This window comes from Lepidochelys kempii, chromosome 6 (assembly GCF_965140265.1).
Source record: "Lepidochelys kempii isolate rLepKem1 chromosome 6, rLepKem1.hap2, whole genome shotgun sequence".
NCBI lineage: Eukaryota > Metazoa > Chordata > Testudines > Cheloniidae > Lepidochelys > Lepidochelys kempii.
The window spans coordinates 27,037,484-27,061,242 of NC_133261.1; the positions used below are offsets into that span (position 1 = coordinate 27,037,484).

Below are 23,759 nucleotides of genomic sequence, written 5' to 3' on the forward strand. Positions count from 1 at the left end.
CCTAATTATGATCACTTAGCAGCCCATTAAGCTGAATGGAGGCAATTTGTACCTCTTGGTGTGATATTTCTCTCTGAAGACAACCTTTATTTCCACCCTGAAAATGATCTTCCTAACCAGAAGAGCTAGAAATGTAAACTAAAAATAGACTTAGCACTTATTATAGCATTTTAATCTTCAAAGGTTTTAGCAACATTTCATGAATTAATCCTTACAATAGCCATTATGTAAATGAATTTTATACTAGGGTAAACTGAAACAGAAGGATTAGATTTGGGGAATTAATTTCTTCCTTTTTTTATGTAAACAATGGACCATGCACCTCTCTTGCATATAAATTTATAATTTGTAGAAAACAATTACATCTGTGAGAAGACCCATATCCTTGCAATACCTAGATTTTTAGCACCGACATGTTTTACTATCCCAACAACAATAAAATATATTTATAAAGCCCCCTTCATTCAGTGATCTCAAAGCACTTTTTAGACACAAAATCTCACCGCACCCTTGTGAGCTGGGCATTATCTTCAATATACAAAAGGAGCAGTTTGGAGCCCTGTGTGGTTAAGTGGTTTACAGAAGGTCACACAGCAAACCATTGTGAGTACTAGGAACAGAATGCCAGAAACATGCCTTCCAGTTGCATGTTGTAACAGTCAGCATTCCATCACGTGGGAACTTAGAGGTGAAGTTGTGGCCCTATTGAAGTCAATGGTGATTTTGCTTTTGATGGGTCAGGATTTCCCTTATGAATCTTTTTATCATATGGCTGCCAATTGTTTACTCTATTAGTTTAAAAAATGATCAACTTGTATATTTTATTTACAAACAATACACCTAATGCCTTCGGTATACTGAATTTAAATATGTCTGAATGTACGCTTTGCCCTTTACATAAACTGATGCCTCCTGATAAATTTTAAGTTTTGAAAAAGTCCAGAAATAGGCTTTTGAAAATTAGCTACCGAGCATGCACAATAGCTATTTTTCATGCAGCTTTCATCACTCTAGAGTCTCACAGTGTGGTATTACAGCATAGTATTGTTAGGATTTATAAACCTTCACTTGCAGGGTGTAATGTCTTGGCTGTTGGAAATCATGTCTGGCTGCCAGCCAAAATCAGAATTTCTTTACAAAACAAGAGCTGGAAAGAGCCAACTTATCTACCCTGATTTTATTTATTAAAAAGCTCCAGATACAGATAGACTTAATCTGCTCAATATTTTACTTTCACCAGCCTTGAAATGGGAACTCTGAGCACTTTGATAAAAGGATGAAAGGTTTGTCTGGTTCCACTGTAGCCTCTGTGCATAACTCTGTATTCTCTTTTTGTAATGCTTAGTGAATCACAATGGATATCACTAACATGCTGCAGGGACTATTTTCCTTCATTCTCCAATAATGGAAGCATATTGGTATTGGAAACATACCAAAATGGCTGTGCTACATCAGGAGATCACTCCTTTCCACATTATTATCAGTAAAACTCGTGCTTAGGTCCTGCCTACATGTTGGCTTGAATTGTTTTCAGATCAATTCTGCTGAAATGGTTTAATCCCCAGTGTGAATGAGGCTTTAGGGCTGACCTGGTCTGTGTCAGGGGATTTCGTTACAACATGTTTGTCCCTTGTTTTTGTTAAAGCATATTAATATTGTGCAGCGTAGATAGGATCTTAGCCACATGCCTGAAGTCTACTAAAGTCTCGGACAGCCATGGGCTGTAAGAGTGCTCACAGCTGGTCAAGTCTGTGTATTTTCTAAGGGAATGGTGTAGCTACTTTCATGGTACTTACAGCAAAGGAGCTTCAATACTCCATGGTTTCAGCACTGTTTAGGAGTACTAATGAGACCCAATTCTATACTATGAGATGGAGCTGTGCTTTAATTGTTGTAGGACAGCTGCGCTGTACCCAGTCTCCTGTTTGTTTTTGTAGTGTAGATAGCCTCTTAGGAACCCCAGGAAGTGTATGCTACAGAAACAACCCGGGAATCTCATTGCACTAGTTGAACTTGTGGTAGGTTCAAGCATGGATAAGCTCAACTGGGGCAAATTTGCAACTTCCTTGTCTACGTTTGTGGTTTAGATCAGCTCTCACTTGTAAATTGCCATGCAGTGTATAAGGCTAAATAAAAAAAAATAATACAAGGACAGCTGTGTCAAGTGATATGATTACTGTTCTCCTCAGACCCAGTTACATCACATTTTCAGTTCTAAAATGAAATGTAGATGGGAACACAACAGTGTTCTGGAAGCAGAGTTGAGCCTTGATGCCAGCCTGGTATGATATGTGATTAAGCTCCCATCTAGAGCTGTGTTGTAACTGGATCTCTGATGTGGTTGTGTTTGTAGTGTAGATGGGCCTTTACCCATCTTTTTACAAATGCACTCGAATTTGCAAAACCAATTTCAGTTTATAGACTGGCAATAAATGCATATAAAAACCCTGAGAAATGTGCATTTATTTGTCAAATAGTTTTAAAACAGCCCCAGTGTTATTTTTATAACAGCTCTCTCTCTGCCATATTATTGTGTGTGTGTGTTTAATTATGCAGCGTTTCATACTGAAGTGAATGGACAGGGCTTGCATTGTTGATTTAAAGAGGTTGCGATTGGTACAAACAATACTCAGAAACAGAGATAATGTCAATGGGATAGAACGTTATCACAGAATAATGGTTTCCTGCTGTTAGATAAAAGCTAGAGGCCAAGTGATGTTTATTTTCCATCCAAGCGGGAAACATTGATCCTGTGACGGTGATATACTACAACAGCTTGTCTGTTAGGCGGAATGATTGATATAGGTTTAATCACTTTATCTCATGAACGTTGTTGGTATATTACAGTTTTTTTCCACTGTACTGTTGTTTAACATTCTATTCTTTGTTTCAACTGGTGAGAGACCCCTGCCATCCACTATCCTGTACGACCTCCCATTGTGACTATTGCTGAAACTGAACTGTAGCACTTCTTGCCATGATAGCTAGACATATTAAGTATAACATTTATATTATAAATTAACCAGCCATAAACACAGACCATTACCTAAGTGCTAAACAAAATAAATGGTCTTTACATGGTTCACTGAAGTTGGGACTTTGGCAGAACTGCTCCCTGCCAGTAGCCTTGATCTTATCTTAGGAGCTAATACAAACACCTCTTAGTTGATGCACTGTGGTATAATATAAGAGATGGATCTCAGATAGTCATCTCCTGAGCATTCATGCCTTGAAGATAGTTGCCAACACCTGGATTTGCACATAGAAGAGAATAGGAAACCAGTGCAGAGTATGCGCTGTTGGTGTGTGTAGGGCCCTGTCCGGCTTGGGAGATGGGAAGTAGCATTCTTCACCAGCTGAAGCTTCTGGGGAGGTCTTCAGATGTAGCTGTAAGTATGTACATCACAGCTACTTCAGAGAGAAGTTGGAATGTGTATCTTACCATTTGTTCTCTCTCTTTAGGGTCAGGGACAAACCTTTCAGTTCCCAAACTTATTTCCAGAGAAAGAAGAAACCCCAGAACCTGGCTCTGTTGAAGACATCCAGAAGCAATTTATGGAGAACGAGAGACAGAGGCAGACAGCTGACCCCAGGCGAGGAGGAGTCACCGACTGGTTTGGACTTTGATGGAACAAGGCAGCTGCCTTTCTTTATGCCTTTCTGATGGATTTTAATCAGCAGAACCTGCGTCTTTCTCTCCCTATGACATAGGGTTTATTTCGAGCAGCCTATCTGTGCATAACTGTGACAAAACGGCACAAAAGAGAAATAAAAATAAAAAGACAGCATTTCAGATCTTTCTTATAAAGGCTCTGGACCTCATAAATACAGACTCACTGGCAGTTCTCGTTGGCTGGATGAGTGTGTCACCCATCCCCTCCCACTTAGAGCCCTGCAACTTGACCTAAATCAACGGAACCTAACTACAAGGGTCAGGTTTGAGGCAGGTCAGAAAACAACCCAACCCTCTTGGGGTCAGGTCAGGTCGTCTCTGATGACCTTCTCCCGCCTGTGAGGTTGGTGTGGCAGCTGCTTTATGCCCCACTGCTGGTGGCTGTTGCCATCTCACTGCACTCTGTACGTGCTGCAGAGAGAGTGTGCTGATGAGGGGCAGTGCCTCTCTCTCCGCCATAGTGCAGTGGTGGCTGGCAGGAACGGGGCATGCAGCCACTACTGTGCCAACCCCATGGGCAGGAGGCAGGGGCAGCAGTGATTCAAGTTTGGGGTGAAAGATTCAGGGTTAGGTTGGAAAATGACTAAACCCTCTCAGGCTCGGGTCGGGTGGGCTTGGGTCCAGTTCAGGTATAGGTCGGGCTTAAATTTAAAGGCCTAAGCAGACCTCTACTCCCACTCTCCTTACCCACTGCCTCCTGCAGGTCATTTGAGTACCAGTATCAGAAATGTCACTGTCCAATGTTAATTGTAGTGTGCATTGAATAGATTGTATAAAGAATGAGCTGGGTGGATGTTATACTGATGGGGCAATATAACATGGACTGGCTGCTCTAGCTAACCAGTGGATTGGTTACATGGGCTTCAGAGCACCAGTTTCCATCCTTGTAAAGTAGACTAATGCTTTGATCACAGGATACTATGCTGTAGTTACTTCCAGTGACTTTTTCTGCTTGGGGATGTAGCTGTGATCTAATTTCAGTACACCTTAATGTTTAATACATTCTGGTGTTGTGGGGCTTTTAATGTTGGAGAAGGAGGCTACACAAGATGGATACACATCTATATACACATTTATATAGTCCACAAAGGTTTTCAGGAACTAGTGAATATGATTCTCCCTGAATGCTGATACATGACATAAGTAGTTGATTCTTAGGACAAGTGCACACTGGAAACTTCTGCTGGCATAACAATGTCAGATAGGAGGAGGATTTTTTTTATGAGATAGCTATTCTGGCACAAGCCCTAGGGAAGGTGTGGTTACACTGACATAAAATGCTTTTGCCAACATAGTTTATTTTCGCTCACAGATCCGGTGTAAACTATGCTGGCACAAAGCACTTTCTTGCTGCTATAGCTGCATCTATGATAAGAGGGTCTGCCAGCTGTTATACCAGCAAAGTGCTTCTAGTATAGGGCCGCTGTGTTCAGATTCTTCCATTGTCTTGTGTTCATGCCTTTTCTCTTTGCTATGGTGAGGACGTATCCTTTCCTTCTCTCCTCTTCGCCAGGTAATGTGCTCTGCTTGTATGTCAAAAGGGAGGCTGCTTTTCAGCAGCTAGAGTAACTGTACTACTGAGGCCTTTGGAAAGGAAGCTGTGCCGCCCTCAGCACTCTCTCGTTTCTCTCGGTTGGCCACTAGACATACAAATCTCCTCCTTTCCATCATGTGAGAGATCAAACTTTCAGCTCAAGTTTCTCCTGCTGTTGAGTTCTGCCACTTGAAGCTCTTGGCTGTGCAATGAATGAACTCCCTCCTTCAACACCCTTCTCCCTCTACCCAGGCACTCTCCTTTGACTGTCTCTGTGCAGACTGGACAGCTAGCAAGATGTTTACAAGGAGACAGCTGTTCACCAGAGAAGCCATCCAAATAAGATTTTATGCACTCCGTCCTGTTCATTAGCTGCCTGTCCCCTGCATGACAGTCTGATTCCTGTGGTTGGTTCCTTACAACACCAGTGAATACCCCACCCCCTCCTTGTACAACATCCAAGAAAGAGATTTAGAGTGCATCATGATCTGCCAGCCGATGCTTAAACAGAGAGATGCTCTTGGAGGGGGGAAACGAGAAGGGAGATGTACTTGTGGCACCTTAGAGACTAACCAATTTATTTATTGGTTACTCTCTAAGGTGCCACAAGTACTCCTTTTTGCGAATACAGACTAACACGGCTGTTACTCTGAGAAGGGAGGTGTTATCATGGAATTGCTAACAGAGCTACTGTAGTAGACGTGGAAAAATACTAGGTCCATCTGAATTAGTTTTTATGGCCAGCATATGTGACAAACCCAGCAGTGCCGAAGATCTCTAATGACACCTGAAACCTTGTGTAAGTCAGGAGATGGCCTACAATTTTAGAATAGAGTGGCTGAATTTCCAGACCAGTTTGGTTTAAAGGGGCTATGCTCAGACTAGCATAACCCCAGTCTTAGACTGTAAGCACTTGTGTGAGGGACTGTCTTTTATTGTGTGTTTGTACAGCTCCCAGCACAATGTGGACCCGATCCTGTTGGGGGTATCCAGTTGCTACTGCAGCATGAATGCTAAATAATACATGTGGAAGCCAGCTGGTGTACTGAGCTAGGGATCTGCCGATCTGCCTCCTCCTGTACCATGGGTTTGGGAGAGCTGGAGCGGAGCCACCCCCATGCTGCCAGCTGGCTTTGGGGAAGCCGGCTGGTGTTCTTTACTACCTCTTTCCTCGTCACTGGTCAACCAGCATTAACCAAAGAGCCGAGCAGCTCTTCACTGTGAAGAGTATAGTATAGTCATAGGAAGGTATGACTCAGCTTCGGTTAACTGGGGTTGTTCTTTGTCTATAAGAGCTAGACATAATAGCAACAGGTACCTGGCTTAGCCATGATACTCTAACCTTCAGCCTTTCTGCCCTGCCCAATTCCTAGTTCTCCGAGTAGGTCAGGGCAGGATAGGCCCGCAATGCAAGTTAGAGTAGCCTGAGGATGGCTTGCCTGAGGATGACTTGCACCAGCAGTAACAGCCCAGGATGACGATAGTATGCTGCAGTCCAGAGCATACCCGATGCTGGGGGATTTGCTGTGGTGGCCCCTTGCCACCCAGGGGTTCCCCTGTGTAAGAAGACTCCCTATCTGGCTGTTTAAGCCAACTTTTTGCCCCTTTTGCACTGCAGGGCTGGCACAAATGGGAAGGAATAGGGGCCAGGATCTGGTGCTATGAGTCTGTATAAAATTGGCCCTTGCACATTGTGGCAGATACCCAGCAGCTAAACCCCACAAAGGAGAATTTTCCAATCCGAGTGAAGATAAAGTTAATAAAATACTGAGTGAAAATCTCACAGAAATGTTATTTTACAGATTAGAAAATAGATTCAGACCTGCCCGGGGTGCATAGCACGTTGGTGGCAGAACTGGGAATAGAACTGAGAACTATCTGACTCTTGGTCCCATGTTGAGGTCACAAACCATGCTTGCCTCAGTGCACCCCAATGTCCCATAGTATGCCAAATGGTCAGCAATGGTTTCTGGGAGGTCAGATACTGCCCTGTTGCTGGGAGGTCGACAGCTGTCTCTGATAGGCCAGAAGGGCAGCAGCTGTACCTGAGAGGGCCAGTACTGATTGTAGAAGTAAATAATTTCTCCATGGAGTGAACTGATTACTTGATAGAAGAGGTGCCTGAAAAAGGCAACATCATAACATTCTGGTATGACGCACAGAGCCATACTTGGCACAGAGAGCTCTGCAGCTGCTGGCCTCCCTGACACATAGCGGAGATGCAGAATGGTTCCTTTCCCCTCTTGTCATGTACAGACCCCAGAATGGCGTAACATGTTGGAATGCAGAGTGAATGTGCGAGGGATGGGGCATGTCAATTCAATTGAGTGAGGGATTCTGTTTAGTTGCTGAGAGAGATGATCAGCTTCTTGTGAAAATACAAATGCAAACAATAGATCACCTTCCCGTTGCCATTTATTTTACCCTGAATTACAAACCACCACAACCTGTAAAATAACTTCCTTAGTCATACAGCTTTAAAATAGCTTTGTACTATTACTCTCCTGCTTGCTCAAAAGCTTTGTGTGAAAAGCTAATGAGTGGTTGGCCCTTGGGTGAGACAGGATTACACAGTTCTCACTTGAAATGAAAAAGCACAGCCTAGAGTAACCATTTTGGCACGCTTAGAACAGAGAGACAATTGAAATATCCCACACAGTTCAGCCTTTGGTTCACATTCCATTGTCCTGTGCTGCCTTTTTAACTTATCAAGCTATATAGTAAGGGAGATGCATTGAGGGAAAAGGCTGAGCAAAATAATGGTGTAAGAATAAAAGTAAATATTACTTTGCATTGCTGTGGTCTGTCCCATCAAAGCATTTTACAATTAATTAAGCTTTGCAAAACCCCTATGGCACAGGCCAGTATTATCCCTGCTTTACAGCTGAGGAAGCCAAGTCATTGAGGGAATGTCTACGCTGCAGCAGGAAGCATGCCTCTCATACTGGGTAGACACATGTGCTACCTGTGCTCAAGCTAGCGCACTAAAAATACCAGCGTGGATGTTGTGGCACAGGTGGCAGCTTGGGCTAGGACCTGGGCTTGTTCTTGGATGGGTAGCTCATGTTGCCACCTGGGCCACAATGTCCACACTGCTGTTTTTAGCATGCTAGCTCAAACAGAGCTAGTGCGTTCCTGTCTACTGGGCTGGGAAGCTTGCTCCCAGCTGCAGTGTAGACATACCCAGAGGGGTTTAGTGACTTGCTTATGCAATAGGTGGCATAACTGGGCACAGAACTCAGAGCTTCTGGTTCTCAGGCCCGTGACCATTAGTCTGTGCTCCCAGTGGCAGAAAAGATGTGTGGAACTATCTGTCCCTGAGATCTGGGTAACACCAATATTTTTGAATGAATGAAACTGAGGAAAATGTTTGCTTATATTCATCCAGGATGATTGTTGCGGGAGCTTTGCCATTGTCTGGGAGCCACATGATCTGCAGAGGGTTTTTTCCCCCAGTCGTTTCCGAAGATGTAGCTATTGAGGAGAAAGTTGTTTTACAGACTGGAATTTCTCTATTGCTTTTTCAGCTGGGGCAGAGGAAATAACCTCCAGTGGGTAGTAAGGGCTGGTACAACAGGTCTGCTTTGTAAGTGAAAAAGGGCAGCGTCTATAGACATACCATGGTATTGCTTTAGGGTGTGGGAGCTAAAAAAACTAAGGTCCTGACCATCCTGCCTTCTCCTGAAACAGTTTTCAAAGACTGACCATAAACCATTTAAAAATAGTTGGCTGAAAATGGTTTTGCCCCATCTACATTAGCTGACACTCCCATATTTATAGAGTTTAAGCCCTGAAGGGACTATTATGATTATCTAATCTGCCCTCCTGTGTAATATGCCATAGTTTTCATCTAGTAAGTCCTACATGGAACCCAAAAACTTGTGGTGGAATGTATCTGGATCAAGCAAACTGGATCAAACTTCCCTAAATAGGCAGTGCTTGAGCAACTGGAAATTAAGTAAGTGGAGTAGTACTGTCTTACTCACTTTTGACTTGATCTTAAAGAGGCTTAGGGTTAGAAAATTGAGCACTGATATTCATTATCAAGGGTTGGTAAAGAGGAAGGATAATTTTATTAAAAAAATTTTCTTTAAATCCAAAGGTTTTAGAGTAAACAGTGAGACACCCTGACTAACTGGGGCATTCCCTGTAGAATGATTTATGTCTATTTAGACAGCATACAGCTCCTTGTGTATATTATAGCTTATCAAAATGAGTGCTGCTACATTGAAGACTGTTACGAACACACCCATCTTCTAGAGTTTACAAGGTATCCTATAATAATTCAATGCATTGCCTGAGAATTCGGTGCACTAGGTCTTGGCCCAAAAGCAATTGTTTTCATTACAAAACACGACTCTGGTTACCAATCACTGCTCCTCCTTTTCTGCCTTTAGCTGTTCTTAAATCCTAAGAGTTCAAAACAATCACTAGTTATTTAGGGCAGCGTTTTCAAAAGCCATTTTTGAGGCACTAAGTCTCACTGAAAGTCAATGAATTACATGAATGATCCAAAGTCTGGAAAACCTGCCTTCTTACAGTGAGAGACTAAGGCCACGTCTACACTATAACATTAAGTTGACCTAACTTTTGTCAGCATACAGCCGCCATAGTAATTTCATCACTTGTGCATGTCTACACTTTGCTTCTCGTATCAGTGGTGCGTGTCCTTACCAGGAGCACTTGCATTGATTGTATTATCAGTGTGGGGCATTGTGGGACGGCTCCTGAAAGTCAGTAACAGTTGACACTGACACTGTGGACCAAACTATGTCGATCTTGACTCTATGCAGCTCGCAGAGGTGGAGTTATTAAGTCGGTGTAGGGGGGCAGTTACGTTGGCGGGAGGGAAATTTAAGCGTAGACACGTCCATAGTTAGGTCGATGTCAGCTGCCTTGCGTCAACCTTACTCTGTAGTGTAGACCAGATCAAAAGATGCTCAATCTATTTAATTCATCAAAGAGAAAGTTAAGAGGTGTTTTGATCACAGTCTGTATGTACCTATGTGGGGAGAAGGTTTCTGATAGCAGAGGGTTCTTTCATCTAGCAGAGACATAGTAAGAGCCAATGGCTGGAAGTTGAAGCTCGACAAATTCAGACTAGAAGTAACCTGTGTAGAGTAGGCAAGTATTATTCCCACTTTACAGCTAAGGGATTCTGACAAGGAGGGGGACAGATGCATTTCAGACCTGTGATCCTGTGCCTATATGTTAGAGTTGGGATAAATGACCTATTTGGTCATATAGTTGATCTCCACAAGTTGGGAGGGACTGCTTCTGCCTATGCTCAGGCACATGTACACATGGCAAGCCCAGTGAGGGGTGTGTCCCAACAGCTGCGGAAGACTGGTCATCATACCCAGTGACTCTAAACATCCTGTTTATCCCTGCAACAGGGAACAGTTGATGGAAAGATAAATACCAACAAATTCTGCGAGGAACAACATTCCCCCTCACTCCAAATTGGGCAAACAACCCTGAAAACAAGGCAAAATAAACATGTTGATGGAGACATAAGTATTTACACATAGTGCCTGTACTTAGGGAGGGGAGAGCATGTGTATGCATGCACCCATGTGGTGGTTGCAGAAGGGGTGATTGCAGTATATTCAGACTGCCAAAAAGCTTTTCATAGAATATCAGGGTGTGAAGGGACCTCAGGAGATCATCTAGTCCAACCCCCCGCTCAAAGCAGGACCAATCCCCAATTTTTGCCCCAGATCCGTAAATAGCCCCCTCAAGGATTGAACTCACAACCCTGGGTTTAGCAGGCCAATGCTCAAACCACTGAGCTATCTCTCTCCCCCCCCCCTTGCAGGGTCACCCTCAGGGCATGGCTCTTTTTTATTGAAAAATAAAACAGCCTGAAAAACCCCCGAATTGGCAGTGAGATCTTTTTGCTTTCCCCTCCGTTTGTTTGTTGTTCATTTGTCGCTACACAGGAGGTCTGTTTACTTTGTTAGAGAGAATGAGGGACTCAGGAGACACTGCTTTGCATGCGAAGCTTTTATGGAAGGGGCTAGGAGAAGAGGAAGTTAGCAACTTTCCAGTTCCTTTGAAACAGAGCTAAAAGATTCTGGGGGCTCTTTCTTCTGCTTGTTTGCTAAATATATATTGAGCCTGAGTCTGGTCTGTTTATGCAGACAGAACTGCCATTGACTTCATGGACTGGCCTGGGCCCACTGTCATTGCTCATGGATGCAATTTTCTATAAAGCTGGTGTGAAAAGCTTAAGAATTGTGTAGACTAGAAGCTGAGTTAAAGAACAGCTGCATCAGATTGCAGTCTTTTCCTGCTTGTGCGATCTTCCTGGTTTGCTTTCAACCCCCCCGTGTGCAGGCTAGTAACATCCCCTCCGCCCCCCCCCCCCAACACTGGCCCTGAAGCTACAGGTGAATTCATCTTTCCCTTCACTGATCAGCTCTTCACCAAAAGAAGCTAAATTCAGCATGTTCCATTGATTAAATGTTAAACCATCTTGTTGGACCTTCCTTTCGTCTCTTCTTGTGTGAGTGTTGTTGTAGCTGTGTTGGTCCCAGGATATTAGAGAGACAAGATGGATGAGGTAATATATTTTATCAGACCAACAGAAGTCCAATAAAAGATATTAACTCGCCCAACTTGTCTTCCTTTCTTCTGGCACCCAAAGAATTAGAATACAAGGACATAAGAATGGCCACACTGGGTCATACCAATCGTCCATCTAGCCCAGTATCCTGTCTTCCAACAGTGGTCAATGACAGATGCTTCAAAGGGAATGAACAGAACAGAGTAATTATCAAGTGATCCGTTCCGTTTCCAGATCCAGCATCTGGCAGTCAGAGGCTTAGGGATACCCAGAGCATGGGATTGCATCTCTGACCATCATAATAATAACTGATAGACCCATCCTTCATGAACTTATCTAGTTCTTTTTTGAACCCAGTTATAGTTTTGGCCTTCACAACATCCCCTGGCAATGAATTTCACACGTTGACTGTGTTGTGTGAAGAAGTACTTCCTTTGCTTGTTTTAAACCTGCAGCCTATTCATTTCGTTGGGTGCCCCCCTTCCCCCCCCCCCGGTTCTTGTGTTATGCTAAGGGGTAAATAACTCTTCCTCCACACGATTCATGATTTGATAGACCTCTATCATATCCCCACTTAGTCGTCTGTTTTCCAAGCGGAAGAGTCCCAGTGTTTTTAATCTCTCCTCAAATGGAAGCTGTTCTGTACCCTTAATCGTTTTTGTTGCCCTTCTCTGTACCTTTCCCATTTCTAATACAGTTTTTTTGTTTTCGTTTTTTTTGTGTTTTTTTGGAGGTGGGGTGACCAGAACTGAATTCTGAAGGTGGGTTTGGGGAGCAGATAAAATAGGCTAGGGGTAGGGATAATTTTTTTAGGTTAACAAATGGAGGTATCCCAAAAGGTGAACTCTTCAATTTGGCTGGCTTTATTTTGGGTCTAACATGGCTATACACATAATGCCTGTGGCTAACCACAGCAAGCTGGACATCAAAGGATTGGTTAACAAGTAGCCAGACAGTGAAGGAGAATGGCTACATAGGAACAACTGTGCAATTCAGCTGTAATAGGTCCCCGTTTTATGCTTCAAAGTGATGAACTGACCTGCCAGGTGCAGTTTCTCCATTTTCTGTGATTTTACAGCTTTCTACTAGGGGTGACGGAGAGTGGATGGACAGCCAGATCAGCCACAATCAGTGACCCTCTTTCCCTCCCTCCCCTCGCTCCCATTAGTTACGTACAGGTACATTCTTTGGTACAGTTATCTTCAGTGGTTTGTGGAAGACAGGAAAGTCTTAGAACTAAGGAGGGAGTTAGCTTCCTTTGCCTCCAGATTCCTTATTTTAACCAAAAGGAGAATAATACAGAAATATCATAATGCTACAGTATGCGTGTCGGGTGCACCCTCACTTGGGATCCTCAGTGCATCTCAAAAAGAAAATAGCAGAATTAGAGGGCGTGCGGAGACGTGCAATGAGAATGATTATGTACACGAAACATTTCTCATCGGAAGACTGGGATGGTTTGCCTTAGAAAGGCGATGAACAAGAGGAGGTTGTTCTTGTTTCTAATACAAGTATCCAGGGCCATTCAATGCAATTTAAAAAATGGCAAATTCAAAACTGTTAAAAGGAAATTAGTACTCTTTCATGCGATGCACAATTAGTCTTTGGAACTCATTGCCACAAGAAAATCTTGAGGCTAAGCGCTTAGCATGGTTCAAAAAAGGATGAGACAGTTGTATGGATCACAAGAATAATTAGAGTGATAATGGTAGATATTAAAACAACAAGAGTTCTGGGAGCAATATAAATCCTCATGCATCAGGTCATGAGCCAATCTCTAGCTATCAGGGTTTAGGAGGGAACTTTCTCTGGGTGCAGGTTATCCCCTCACTGCTGAGTGCAGGGTTTCTTGCACCTTCCTCTGAATCCGCTGGTACTGGCCACTGTTTAATGACAGGATACTGCTTAGATGGACCCCTGGTCTGAGCTAGTAGGCAATTCTGATGTTCCTAGTAGGGTATTAGAAGAGTGATCTTTCTAGTAATAATGACATCATTTCTAATAATTTGTTCCCAAACCCTTCAAGATTGGATACAAGCTTCTACATTCTGCCAGGTTATATGTTGTAAATATCATAACTTACATTGAAAGAAAGGATTCAGGAGAGCTGAATTAAATTTCCAGCTCTGCCACAGACTTCCTGTGTGACCTTGGACAAGTCACTTAATCTCTTTCTTTGTCTCAGTTCACCATCTGGTACATGGGGATAGCAATCCTTCCTTGCACCTACACTTTGCCCGCTTGACCTATTTAAATTGTAAGATTTTGGGGGCAGGGACAGCCTTTTGTACAGCGCCTAGCCCATTGTGGCCACCATCTAGGTTGGGGTTTTGATATACTATTGTAATACAATAATCATAATAATGGTGCACTGAGGATGAAGTCCTGTGTTCTTGGTCCTTGCTTCACCATTCTTTAAGATCAGTACTATATCCTGAACATCTTATCCATGGCAACATGCAGGTCAGCACTGGACTTCTCCGTAAAATAGCTGATCATTTTTCCTTTGTATTTTCTACTGCTTTTAATAGCAATAAACAACCTCTACATGGAGCATTTCTTGGCAGTTAATGACCAGCCGGGTGAAGGGCCCTTGTCTTGATTTCAGGCCTGTGGTGCAGATAGTGCAATAGGTCCCCAACTCCTCCAGCCGCTCATTAGCTGCCAGGAAATGCCTGAGACAGAGCTCATTAGTACATAAGTAATTCAAGGTTAACCAGCGCTAACTGACTAACTCCAACTGCTTAATGCCATTCTAGTAAGGGGCATATACTCCCACTCGCCTACGGTCATTTGTTTTCTGTTTAGATAGATGCTCTGTTTTTCTTGGCTTGCCAAGGGAAGTTATGAAGCGTTTTGCACTAGACTCGGACTCCAGCAGTTCTGCTATCAAAGAGATGTGATTTCTCTCTGTACTCAGAGTGGTACGCTAGAACACTGGTTAATGTATTTCCCTCACCCATCCAAGCACATATATCAAAGACAGCTCTTCCACGGCTGATGAAAAGCAGCCCAGGTCATCCAAAGGTGGTTTATGGCAACTAAGGCTATGTCTACACTACCGCGATTAAGTCGACCTATGCTACCCAACTCCAGCTACGTGAATAACCGTAGGTCGAGTTACATACCGTAGATCGAGTTACCACGGGGTCTACACTGTGGGGGGTCAATGGGAGAAAATCTCCTGTCGACTTACCTTACTCTTCTCGTTGGGGGTAGAGTACAGGGGTCGATTGGAGAGCGATCTGCAGTCGATTTGATAGGTCTTCATTAGATCTGCTAAATTGACTGCCAGTGGATGGATCTCAGAGCATTGATGCCAGCTGTAGTGTAGACCTGCCCACAATTGAAGCCACATTTGGAATTTTAACAGAACAGTGCCTTTGAATGTTTGCGGCCGCTTCACCCCAAATCACTACTGCAATCAAAAAATCATGAGCCAGGTCCCAGAAATCATGAGCTGGACTTAAAGATGAGATTTAATAAATACATAAATAAATAAAACGTGGGTTCTTTTTAATTTGCCTTCTGGTGTTTGAGCTTTTAGGGTTCACATTTTCAAACTTTTCTCTGCAACCAGAAGACCAAGAAACTTACTTTAAAAAAAAAAAAAAAAGGTAAGCTGAGATACTGATGAACTGAGGCTTTGAGGAAAAACACCAGATATCATCAGATTCTCAATAGGATCATGAGCGTTAGTAGCAGTGGGCCTCCTTTTGATCAGACTGCTCTTGAGAAGAGCTTTTCTGTGGGTCGGTAAAGCTGTCCGAAGTGGTGGCAGCTGGTAAGGATGGGTTATGTTGCTTCTCCTCTCTGGTTAATTCCCCATCTCCTTTCTCTTCTTGAACAATCAACCGCCAACAGCAAAATCCTTTGTGGCAGCAGTTTCCTTTCTTTTCTTCCATCTTTCCAGCAGCACAATGGAGAAAGCAGCAGGGTGGAGGTGGGGAGAAGGGAAGGGTTTCCAGTCCTGTTAGTACAGTGGCACCAAAGGGTACTGTCTGGGGAGGCCGAGGCTGTTTGCTCTAAGAGAGCTCGTTTCTCTATTGAAAGTATAGAGCAAGGCTGAGACCAGAGCCTGCTCACCGGCTGCCTTCTCAGGCCTCCTTGTGGTTGAAGAAAATTTGCCCCAAAGAGTTTGAGCAGCAGCCTCAGTGCAGAGCCACGCCCCAAACTCAGGAGCAGCAGCAGAGGCCCAAGCTGGGGAAGCTGAGGCAGAGGGAGTGAGGAGTGGGCCAGCCTGAGACTGCCAGAGAGCAGTAGGTAGGCTGATCTGTCAGAGGGGAAAGTGGGGGGGCAGAGCTTGTGGTCCAGGGAGGAGAATGGAGGGAGGAAAGGGGCAGCAGGCAGGGGAGCCTGTGACCTAACAAAGGAATGAGAGAGAGAGAGAGAGTCTGCTAGCTCACTTGGAGAGGAGCAGTGGGGATACAGCCGAGGAGATAATGGGTAGAAAGGTCACAGAATTTTTTAATGCGGGGGGAGAGAACAGCTCCAAATTCTGTGGATGGCTGAGTGATTTTATCTGGAAGGCCAGACATGATCTTGTGTCTGTGGGCTGTGTGTGTATCTAATCACCAGCCCTCCCATTTATTTTGCACACCACTTGTTAGAGGTCAGGATGTTTGAAGGTAATCTTAACCCCGCTACAATAAAGCAGAGGGGGATCTTCTGAAGGATCTCAGAAGGCAGGCACTGCATTCCCACACATGAGTGCACCCCAAAGCAGCAGCCATACAACACAGGGAAATGGCCTGTTTTACATTTGTATTTCATTCATCTCCCATATGGGATCATTTTCCCTTTTCTTTATTTTTTTTAATAGTGCTTTTCCTAGTCATAATAATCAAGTTGTTTTTTTGTTTTGTTTTGTTTTTTACACAGCTGGCTTTGATTGGTTTCAGTTCTGTAGATGCTACTTGCAACTAAGGCAAGGAGCAAAGGTTCTTTTAGTTTTGTGTGCGAGGCAGACGGGTGGTTTTTTTCAGAGAGGGGGCAGGCAAAGTTGACCTGGCCAGCAAACTCTTCGTTAAAGCCTCAGATCAGCCTTTTGTGTATCTGGGCTTGTTGGTCAAATTGTGGCTCGTGGGACAAATTCTCGTCCAAGTATCATGCCTGGAAAAAATAATACACCAGTGATTTTGCATGCTCCCCCACTTCCCCTTAGTTTATAGACATTGATTTTCAAAAGATATAAACAAGGGAAACAGTCTGACTACCTGTAGGCACCCTGTGTGCCCAGACTGTGGAAGCAGATGGCAAGAGTGCATCTGTGTTGTGGAATTGCAGAGATAATATGCAAGAGTAGAGGATGAATCAAATCTCTGTTTCTATATTTGTAACACTGGCATTAGTCCTCAAGAAGCAGCAATCCCAGGCAGTCACCTCTCTGCCATCAAACTGCATACTCTACATAATATAGCCACAGGATGATGCATAATTTACCTGTGGAACTCACTGTTACGAGCAACTGTTCAGGCCAAAATGTGCATATGAATAAAAACATCCACAGTTACACTAGCAGGGATTAAAAAAAAAAAAGTAAGGGAAACTAAGTGCCATGCTTCAGGGCATAAATCAAACATTAACTGCATGGGGATAGGAAGAAAATTCCCAGAAGGCCATGTAATTTTTCACTGTGGGGTTTCTTGTATGTTCCTCTGAAACAGCTGGTTCTAGTCACTGTCCAAACTGGGCTGATCTGCTCTGGCTAGTCTGACGTTCCAAGAATTATCCGGCAGGAAGAGACACAGTTATTGTGCAAGGCTGAAAGAAAGTAAATGTTTACAGGGACAATGCACAGTTCAGCTTGTTACATGTTCCTGTGCAATGAAAGAACAGAAATAAAAGCGTAATTAAAACAGGTCCCAAGTCTCAATGTGTATCTTGGCTTTCTGCTTAGCCTTGTTGGAAGGCTGCCTCTGCCTTTCTCAGACCCCAGGCTGAACAGGGACCACTGGGCCATTAGATCCAAGTCAATCTCTTTCCAATTTTTCAAATCACATTGTCTTTCTGAGAACTGCAAAATGCTTCCAGCAAACAGGTTTATAGCTTGTAATAGATTCAGATGCTTAACGTGGCCTCTGGCCTAGAGGCAAGAGCAGTGAGAATTTCACAGTCTCATCAGGAAAATCTTTATGTCATTTCCTAGCATTTCATTGGTAGGTGAATGATGGTTCGTTTGATTTTAAGGAGGAAAAGTGATTTTTTTAAAGGTGTCTTCCATGAATGGCATTGATTTGTTGTTGTAGCTGCAGTTAGACCCTAGAATGATAGGCACCTTTCAAATAACTGCAGGCTCTGTTGTCATAGCCCTTACTTGGCTGCACAGGGGGTTAAAAACAAGTAAAACTTCCTTGCTCTGCTGCTCAGATTGCAACTCTGGCCATAGTGGGGGAGAGCAGGGACCCCTAGCCAGGAAGAATAGCTGATGGCAAAGGGGTGGGTGCACAGGAGTGAATTAACATATCCCACCCCATGAGTAAGGGGAAGTAGGGAGAGAATTGTGACTCACAGAGTGGTGTTTGACGCACAGTGCCTCCTGGGGATACTCCTGGGTCTGTGTGCTTTGCTCAGGGCTGTGTTTACAGTTGCAACCTGGCCCTAACAGAGAGAACAAACATGTCACGTCAGGGAGCCTTGCTCTTGGCAAGGATGAGGCATCTTAAGGAATTGCTAGCCCACACAGCAAGCAGTTGTAGTTTGTAATCAGGAGGACCTCAATATGGCATCTAACCTCTGTGATTTCTAACCCACATTCCAGAGGCCTTGGCTCATCACTGACTCACAGAAAATAGCATCAGCAATTGAATCACCAACACCACTTCTCTAGTGGCCTCTCATTCGGGTACAGATGGTGTTTGTTTGTTTTATTATTTATTTTGATTTAAATAATAACTAAAAAAGATGCCTATTCAATAATCTACATGCCCTGACACACCCTTAATAATATAAGAAAATCCCAGGAGCATGAAAGTGATCAGTTCGACAGGAAGAGAGCAAGGCAGCCTTTTACAGCAACTCTTTTCCTCCCTTTCGTCACCATAGGAAGCATTCCCTCAGCCTTCTCCAAAAACCCAATCCACCAGATTTGATCTGTTGCTTAGCTTGTAAGGGCTAACAGGCGCTTGGCACAAAGTTGGTATGGCTTCAGGAGAGCAGGTGATGATTGTTTTTAAAGCATGATAACCCCCACCTCTCGTCTTTTATAGCTGAGTTGTCTGAAGCAGTGAGCGTGTTATGGAGAAGCAGTAGCTTTTCAATAGCTCACATTGAAAATTTCTTCCATATTGAAGTTCCCACTAACCTGGGCTTGGAAAAATTTGGTTTGGTTGGGCATTTCCTAGATTTACACTGAAGGCAAGTGACCATGCTTCTGCAAAGTCTGAAGAAAATGTGTCAATGTGTTTTAAGTCACAGGTCATTAAAAATGACTGTGATTTGAAAATTTGACATTTGCTTCATGTTTGTTTTCCTCTAGCTCAAAAACCCAAATGATTATTACCCCTTCAAACTTTTCAAGTAGTTAAATCTCCTTTATTACTTGTGTGCTGGCTGTAGTTGAAGAAAATATGATGTAACTAAGCAAATTATTAACAATTTTTGTTGTGGGTCATGTTGGGGTCCAGTCCAGCTTCCACCGAACTACAATAAATAGTAGTTCTGGGCCTGATCCTATTCTCATTGATGTCAGTGGGAAGGCTTTTTCTTTTATTTGCTGATAACTTCAGTGGGAGCTGGGTAGGGCAGTACATGTATGTGTGAGGATATTTCTCTAGCTGGGAGCTGACAGCTCCCATTGCTAGAGAGCGATCTCCCTTTTAATCTTTCTCAGGTAGTAGGGAGGGACCTGTGTTTGTGGAGCAACAAGAGCCAGGGTTCTAGTCCCGGGTCAAGTAGGTGTTGTTTTATTATGGAAAAATCATAGCCTTGCTCTAAAGTTGCAACCATGATCCTCATGATTTTGATTGACTTGTAAATTCTTATGCTTTCAAAATTCTTGGAGCTAATTCTCATTGACAATTAGAACATTCCCTGAAAAATGCTGATGCAATGAAGTACGTACTACGAGAGATTAAAAGATTTATTCAGTTGTTCCTTTTTAAAACTTTTGCAAGTGTCTAACATTTTATGTCCCTCTAACTGCCAACAAAATCATATTACACCACACAGTTTGCAACATTAGGCACATTTGGACACTGGCTCACGCAAGAGGGAGTTTTCACTAGCCAGAATTGTAAAAATAGCATAGAAATTGCCATGCTTTGAAAACTAGACCCAGTTCAGTGAAACAGTTGGATGTACTAACAGTTACTTTAGAAGGCCTGAAGCGCAGCTAGGCACAAAACCTTAATCTCTGAGGAGGTGGGAGACCCATGTCCTAGTCATTAGGCCACAGCACCTTTTGTACCTGTTGGTTCAAATTCCTCTATTTAGTTAGGCCATGTGTAAAAAGGGAATAATAATGTGTAACCACCGCTGTAAAGTGCTTTGAGGGCAGCGCATGGGAATGCATTATGTAAGTGGCGGTTACTAAGGAACAATGAGGCTCAAAAGTTTGATCATCATGGGTTACAGATTGGCTACAGAGTTAATAGAACTGGACTCTAGTCCTGCATCTGATACTTAATTTGCCATGATACTTTAGCACTTTTTGCCAACATTTGTTGGTTCACAGATTTTTAAGTTTAGAAGGAGCCAGAAGATCATCTTCTCTGATCCCCAGTATAACACAGGCTGTAGAATTTCATCCAGTTACTCCTGTAGTGACCCCAATAATTTACATTAGGAGTGAAGGTATGCTGTGCTGAAGATACTCAAGTTACTAAGCCATATTGTGAATGTGTGTATCTTGTCTGTTGTGCGCTGAATGAGGCTGGGTGCCACTGGAACCGTTATTAGCTTGGTTAGTGCCACAAACTCTTTAAATTTAATATGCTGGTGACCAACATATCCTGTTCCTTTAGAAAAACAAAATAAAACCTATGGGCGAGATTCTCAGCTGTGTAAATTGGTGTCATTCCTTTGTCGTCAATGGAAATTTGTTGATTTACAGTAGCTGAGAATCTGGCCCCATTTTTTTAAAAAAAAGGGAGCAGGGGATGGGAAAGGTTTCAGTAGCAATAGAAAAAAACCCCCACTACATCTTTTTGCAAGAAAGGAGGGATTCTGGTTTCCCATTATTAGAATGTATTACAGTGCCTTCCTCTTGAGAGAAACCTCCTCAAGATACCTAGATATAGCACATAATTCACCAGCATTAGAACATGAACTCGTATACCACCTACCCATGTCTTCCTGCTCGAGCCTATTCTAGCAACAAAAGAAAAATGCTAAGCCATTGCTATATAACCATTCAGTACTGTGGGGTAATCCAGCCACATTAAATTCAGGCAAACCAATGGTGCAGAAGCAATTGATAGAAAAGGGTGATGTTAGCCTTGTCGCATCCAATCTACATGGGGATACTTTTAAGTCATTGCAGCAATAATTTGGCTGCAGTTTTGGCCACACCTATAAATTAACTATAAAAATTGGCAGTGCCAGACATTTATTAGCCAATCAGTTTGGCCCCCGTGCAGTACCAGCTCTGGAGTCAACTAACTTTAATTTATTAAAAATTAAAAAAAAAATGGCCAGCATACCAGACCCACTGCATCAATATATGCCTATTGACCTTCCACTGGAAAAAGTATGGAGAACCCTTCAAAATAAATTGAAGCAGGATTCAAGGATCCCAGGGACAGTGGAACAAAATTGAGCATGATACAGAAAAAGCATTAATTGGGATCTCCTCTTTAACTAATTCACCAGGAGATTATTTTTTTGCATGACTTGGACCTTTACATTCCAAGTAGGCATTAGATAAACATCTGGGTATTGGAAATCTGGAGGATTCCTTAGCTCTCTGTCATATCTAATGAACCTGTTTAAAAAAAAAAAAAAGTGCACTTTTGATCCTACCAAATTGTTTATATTGGTGTCCACCAACCAAAAGCTTACTTTTAATGATTCATGGGAATATTGGTTCTGATGGGCCTTGTTGGCAGTGAAACATCGAATCGTACAGCACCAGAAATCACCTACATCTCCCAGCATACAGAACTGGATGTGAGTAACATGGGAGCTCTGGGAAGAATACAAGCAAAAGAAGGGAAGAGCTCTTCAATTTTGACGATAGTTGGGGCCAGATCCTCTGCCTGTAGTTAGTGTCAACGGAGCGCTGCTGATTTACACCGGCTGAGGAGCTGGCTTGATGTCTTTATTTTTAGAGTTGGCTGGTTGACCAAACTGTGGAGTGGCAATACATATCGGACGCTTTATCTGTGGATCTGGTGTAACAGTGCTAAAAACAGTTCAAGACTGATGTCATCATTGCATGTGGACAACTTTCTTGTTCTTCATGGTATTTCTTATTTCTGACCTGCTTTGTCTACAATATCATCTTTCTCTTTTTTCCTATGGCTTGTCTGATGTTTCTCTGGCTCTTTTTCTCCACCTGCTCTTACAATGCAAAAGGAATGTACAAATGTCAAACATTTGTAAAGTCTGATGAACTTGGTTGTCTTTTTTCTTACTTCACTGTAAACTCTATAGTGCTCTTTGTTTTCCTTTGTACAATAAAAATATTTAATTGGAAAAGAAATCTTATAAAAAACCTCGTCAGCCTAAAAACATGCATTCCCTTGATTTCTGGTTCTTATAAAGTCGTGTACATGCAGCCAGGGCATAAATGATGATGTATCTCTTTTGAAGAGGCAGATAAGATGGAAAACGGAGGAGTTTAGTTTCCCTCTGATGCACGTACAGAGAGGAGCTCAAGGTTACCAGTGATGTCATTCTTGTGTCTATGACCTACGGTTCCAGCTATTTTCTTTATTTTTAAGTAGACATACCATTTCATAATCTCAATAAAACAAGCTAGGGAGTGTGTTATGGAGTGATTACTTCATCTTTCTGTTGGCTGCAGTTACTGGAGTGTTGGCCATGTGCGTTAGATCACTCCAGTACAACTAGATTCATAACTATTGTATACAAAAACAGGTGTAATGACCCCCTAGACTGTTGGGCTGTAGGGACTGAAACTGGGACCTCCAGTTTGGCTCCAGATCCAAAAGCATGAGTCTACAAAGCTTGAGCTAAAAGACTAGCTATGTTAACTTGAAGGCAGTATCAGATTTATAAACGTCTTTATATGGTCCAGCTATTGTGGGGGAAAGAGGGGAGCGAGGCAGGGCAAAGAATCACTTGGCCATTGAGTTACATATACCCTTTAGCTAGGGAAGCTTGCCCTAAACATCAGAGGTTCACAGCAGTTTGAATCACCACTTCTAACAATACCTCTAGATGGGTTCCACAAGTGGGTTCTGAACTTCTGACCTCTGAGTCAGAGCACATGGGCTTCTACTGTTGAGCGACAGGGTATATTCTCACAAACCTTGTTATATGGTTCATCTGCAACAGAGGTAGTATGGGTTGAGATGACAAAGACACACTCTGGCCAGTGTGTTGTTGCACAAAAATGAATGCATCTGATGAAGTGAGCTGTTGCTCACGAAAGCTTATGCTCAAATAAATTGGTTAGTCTCTAAGGTGCCACAAGTACTCCTTTTCTGTTTGCGAATACAGACTAACACAGCTGCTACTCTGAAAAGAGTGACCTGTGGTTCCAACATCACATTCCATCTGATCCTATACGTTTTAGCATTTTGCTTGTGCTTCAGAATATACCACCCTTTTTTGAGTTACTTCAGAAAACACAGCACAATTTGCTGGAGATATAGAACATCACCCAACCCTGCTGTTATGGAAATCTAGCTCTTACCTTTTTGGCTTTTGCAAAAGAACACAGCCCAAAGCATCCCCAGTAACTTCCCAAGATGTCTAAGAAAATCAAATGACAGTAGTTTGCTGATGGTGGCTTTCTTTATTCCACTGAGAATATTATCACTGTCCATTTTCAAATGATGATAAAGGCCAGTGTTGTT

The 23,759-nt window shown here is 42.9% G+C and overlaps 1 protein-coding gene across 3 annotated transcripts in view; it reads left to right on the top strand.

The window, feature by feature from the left end:
* MRPL23 (mitochondrial ribosomal protein L23) overlaps window positions 1-23,759 on the top strand; it is a 78,584-nt gene that overhangs the window by 11,216 nt on the left and 43,609 nt on the right. For 2 of the 3 annotated variants that reach the window (XM_073347246.1, XM_073347248.1), the window contains exon 5: window positions 3,463-3,800. The exons of the other annotated variant lie outside the window; for it this stretch is intronic. In XM_073347246.1, coding sequence (XP_073203347.1) covers window positions 3,463-3,627 — 165 coding nt within the window. In that variant the 3' untranslated portion in view covers window positions 3,628-3,800. Of the gene's footprint in view, window positions 1-3,462; window positions 3,801-23,759 lie in introns of those variants that run through there. 3 annotated transcript variants of the gene reach the window in all.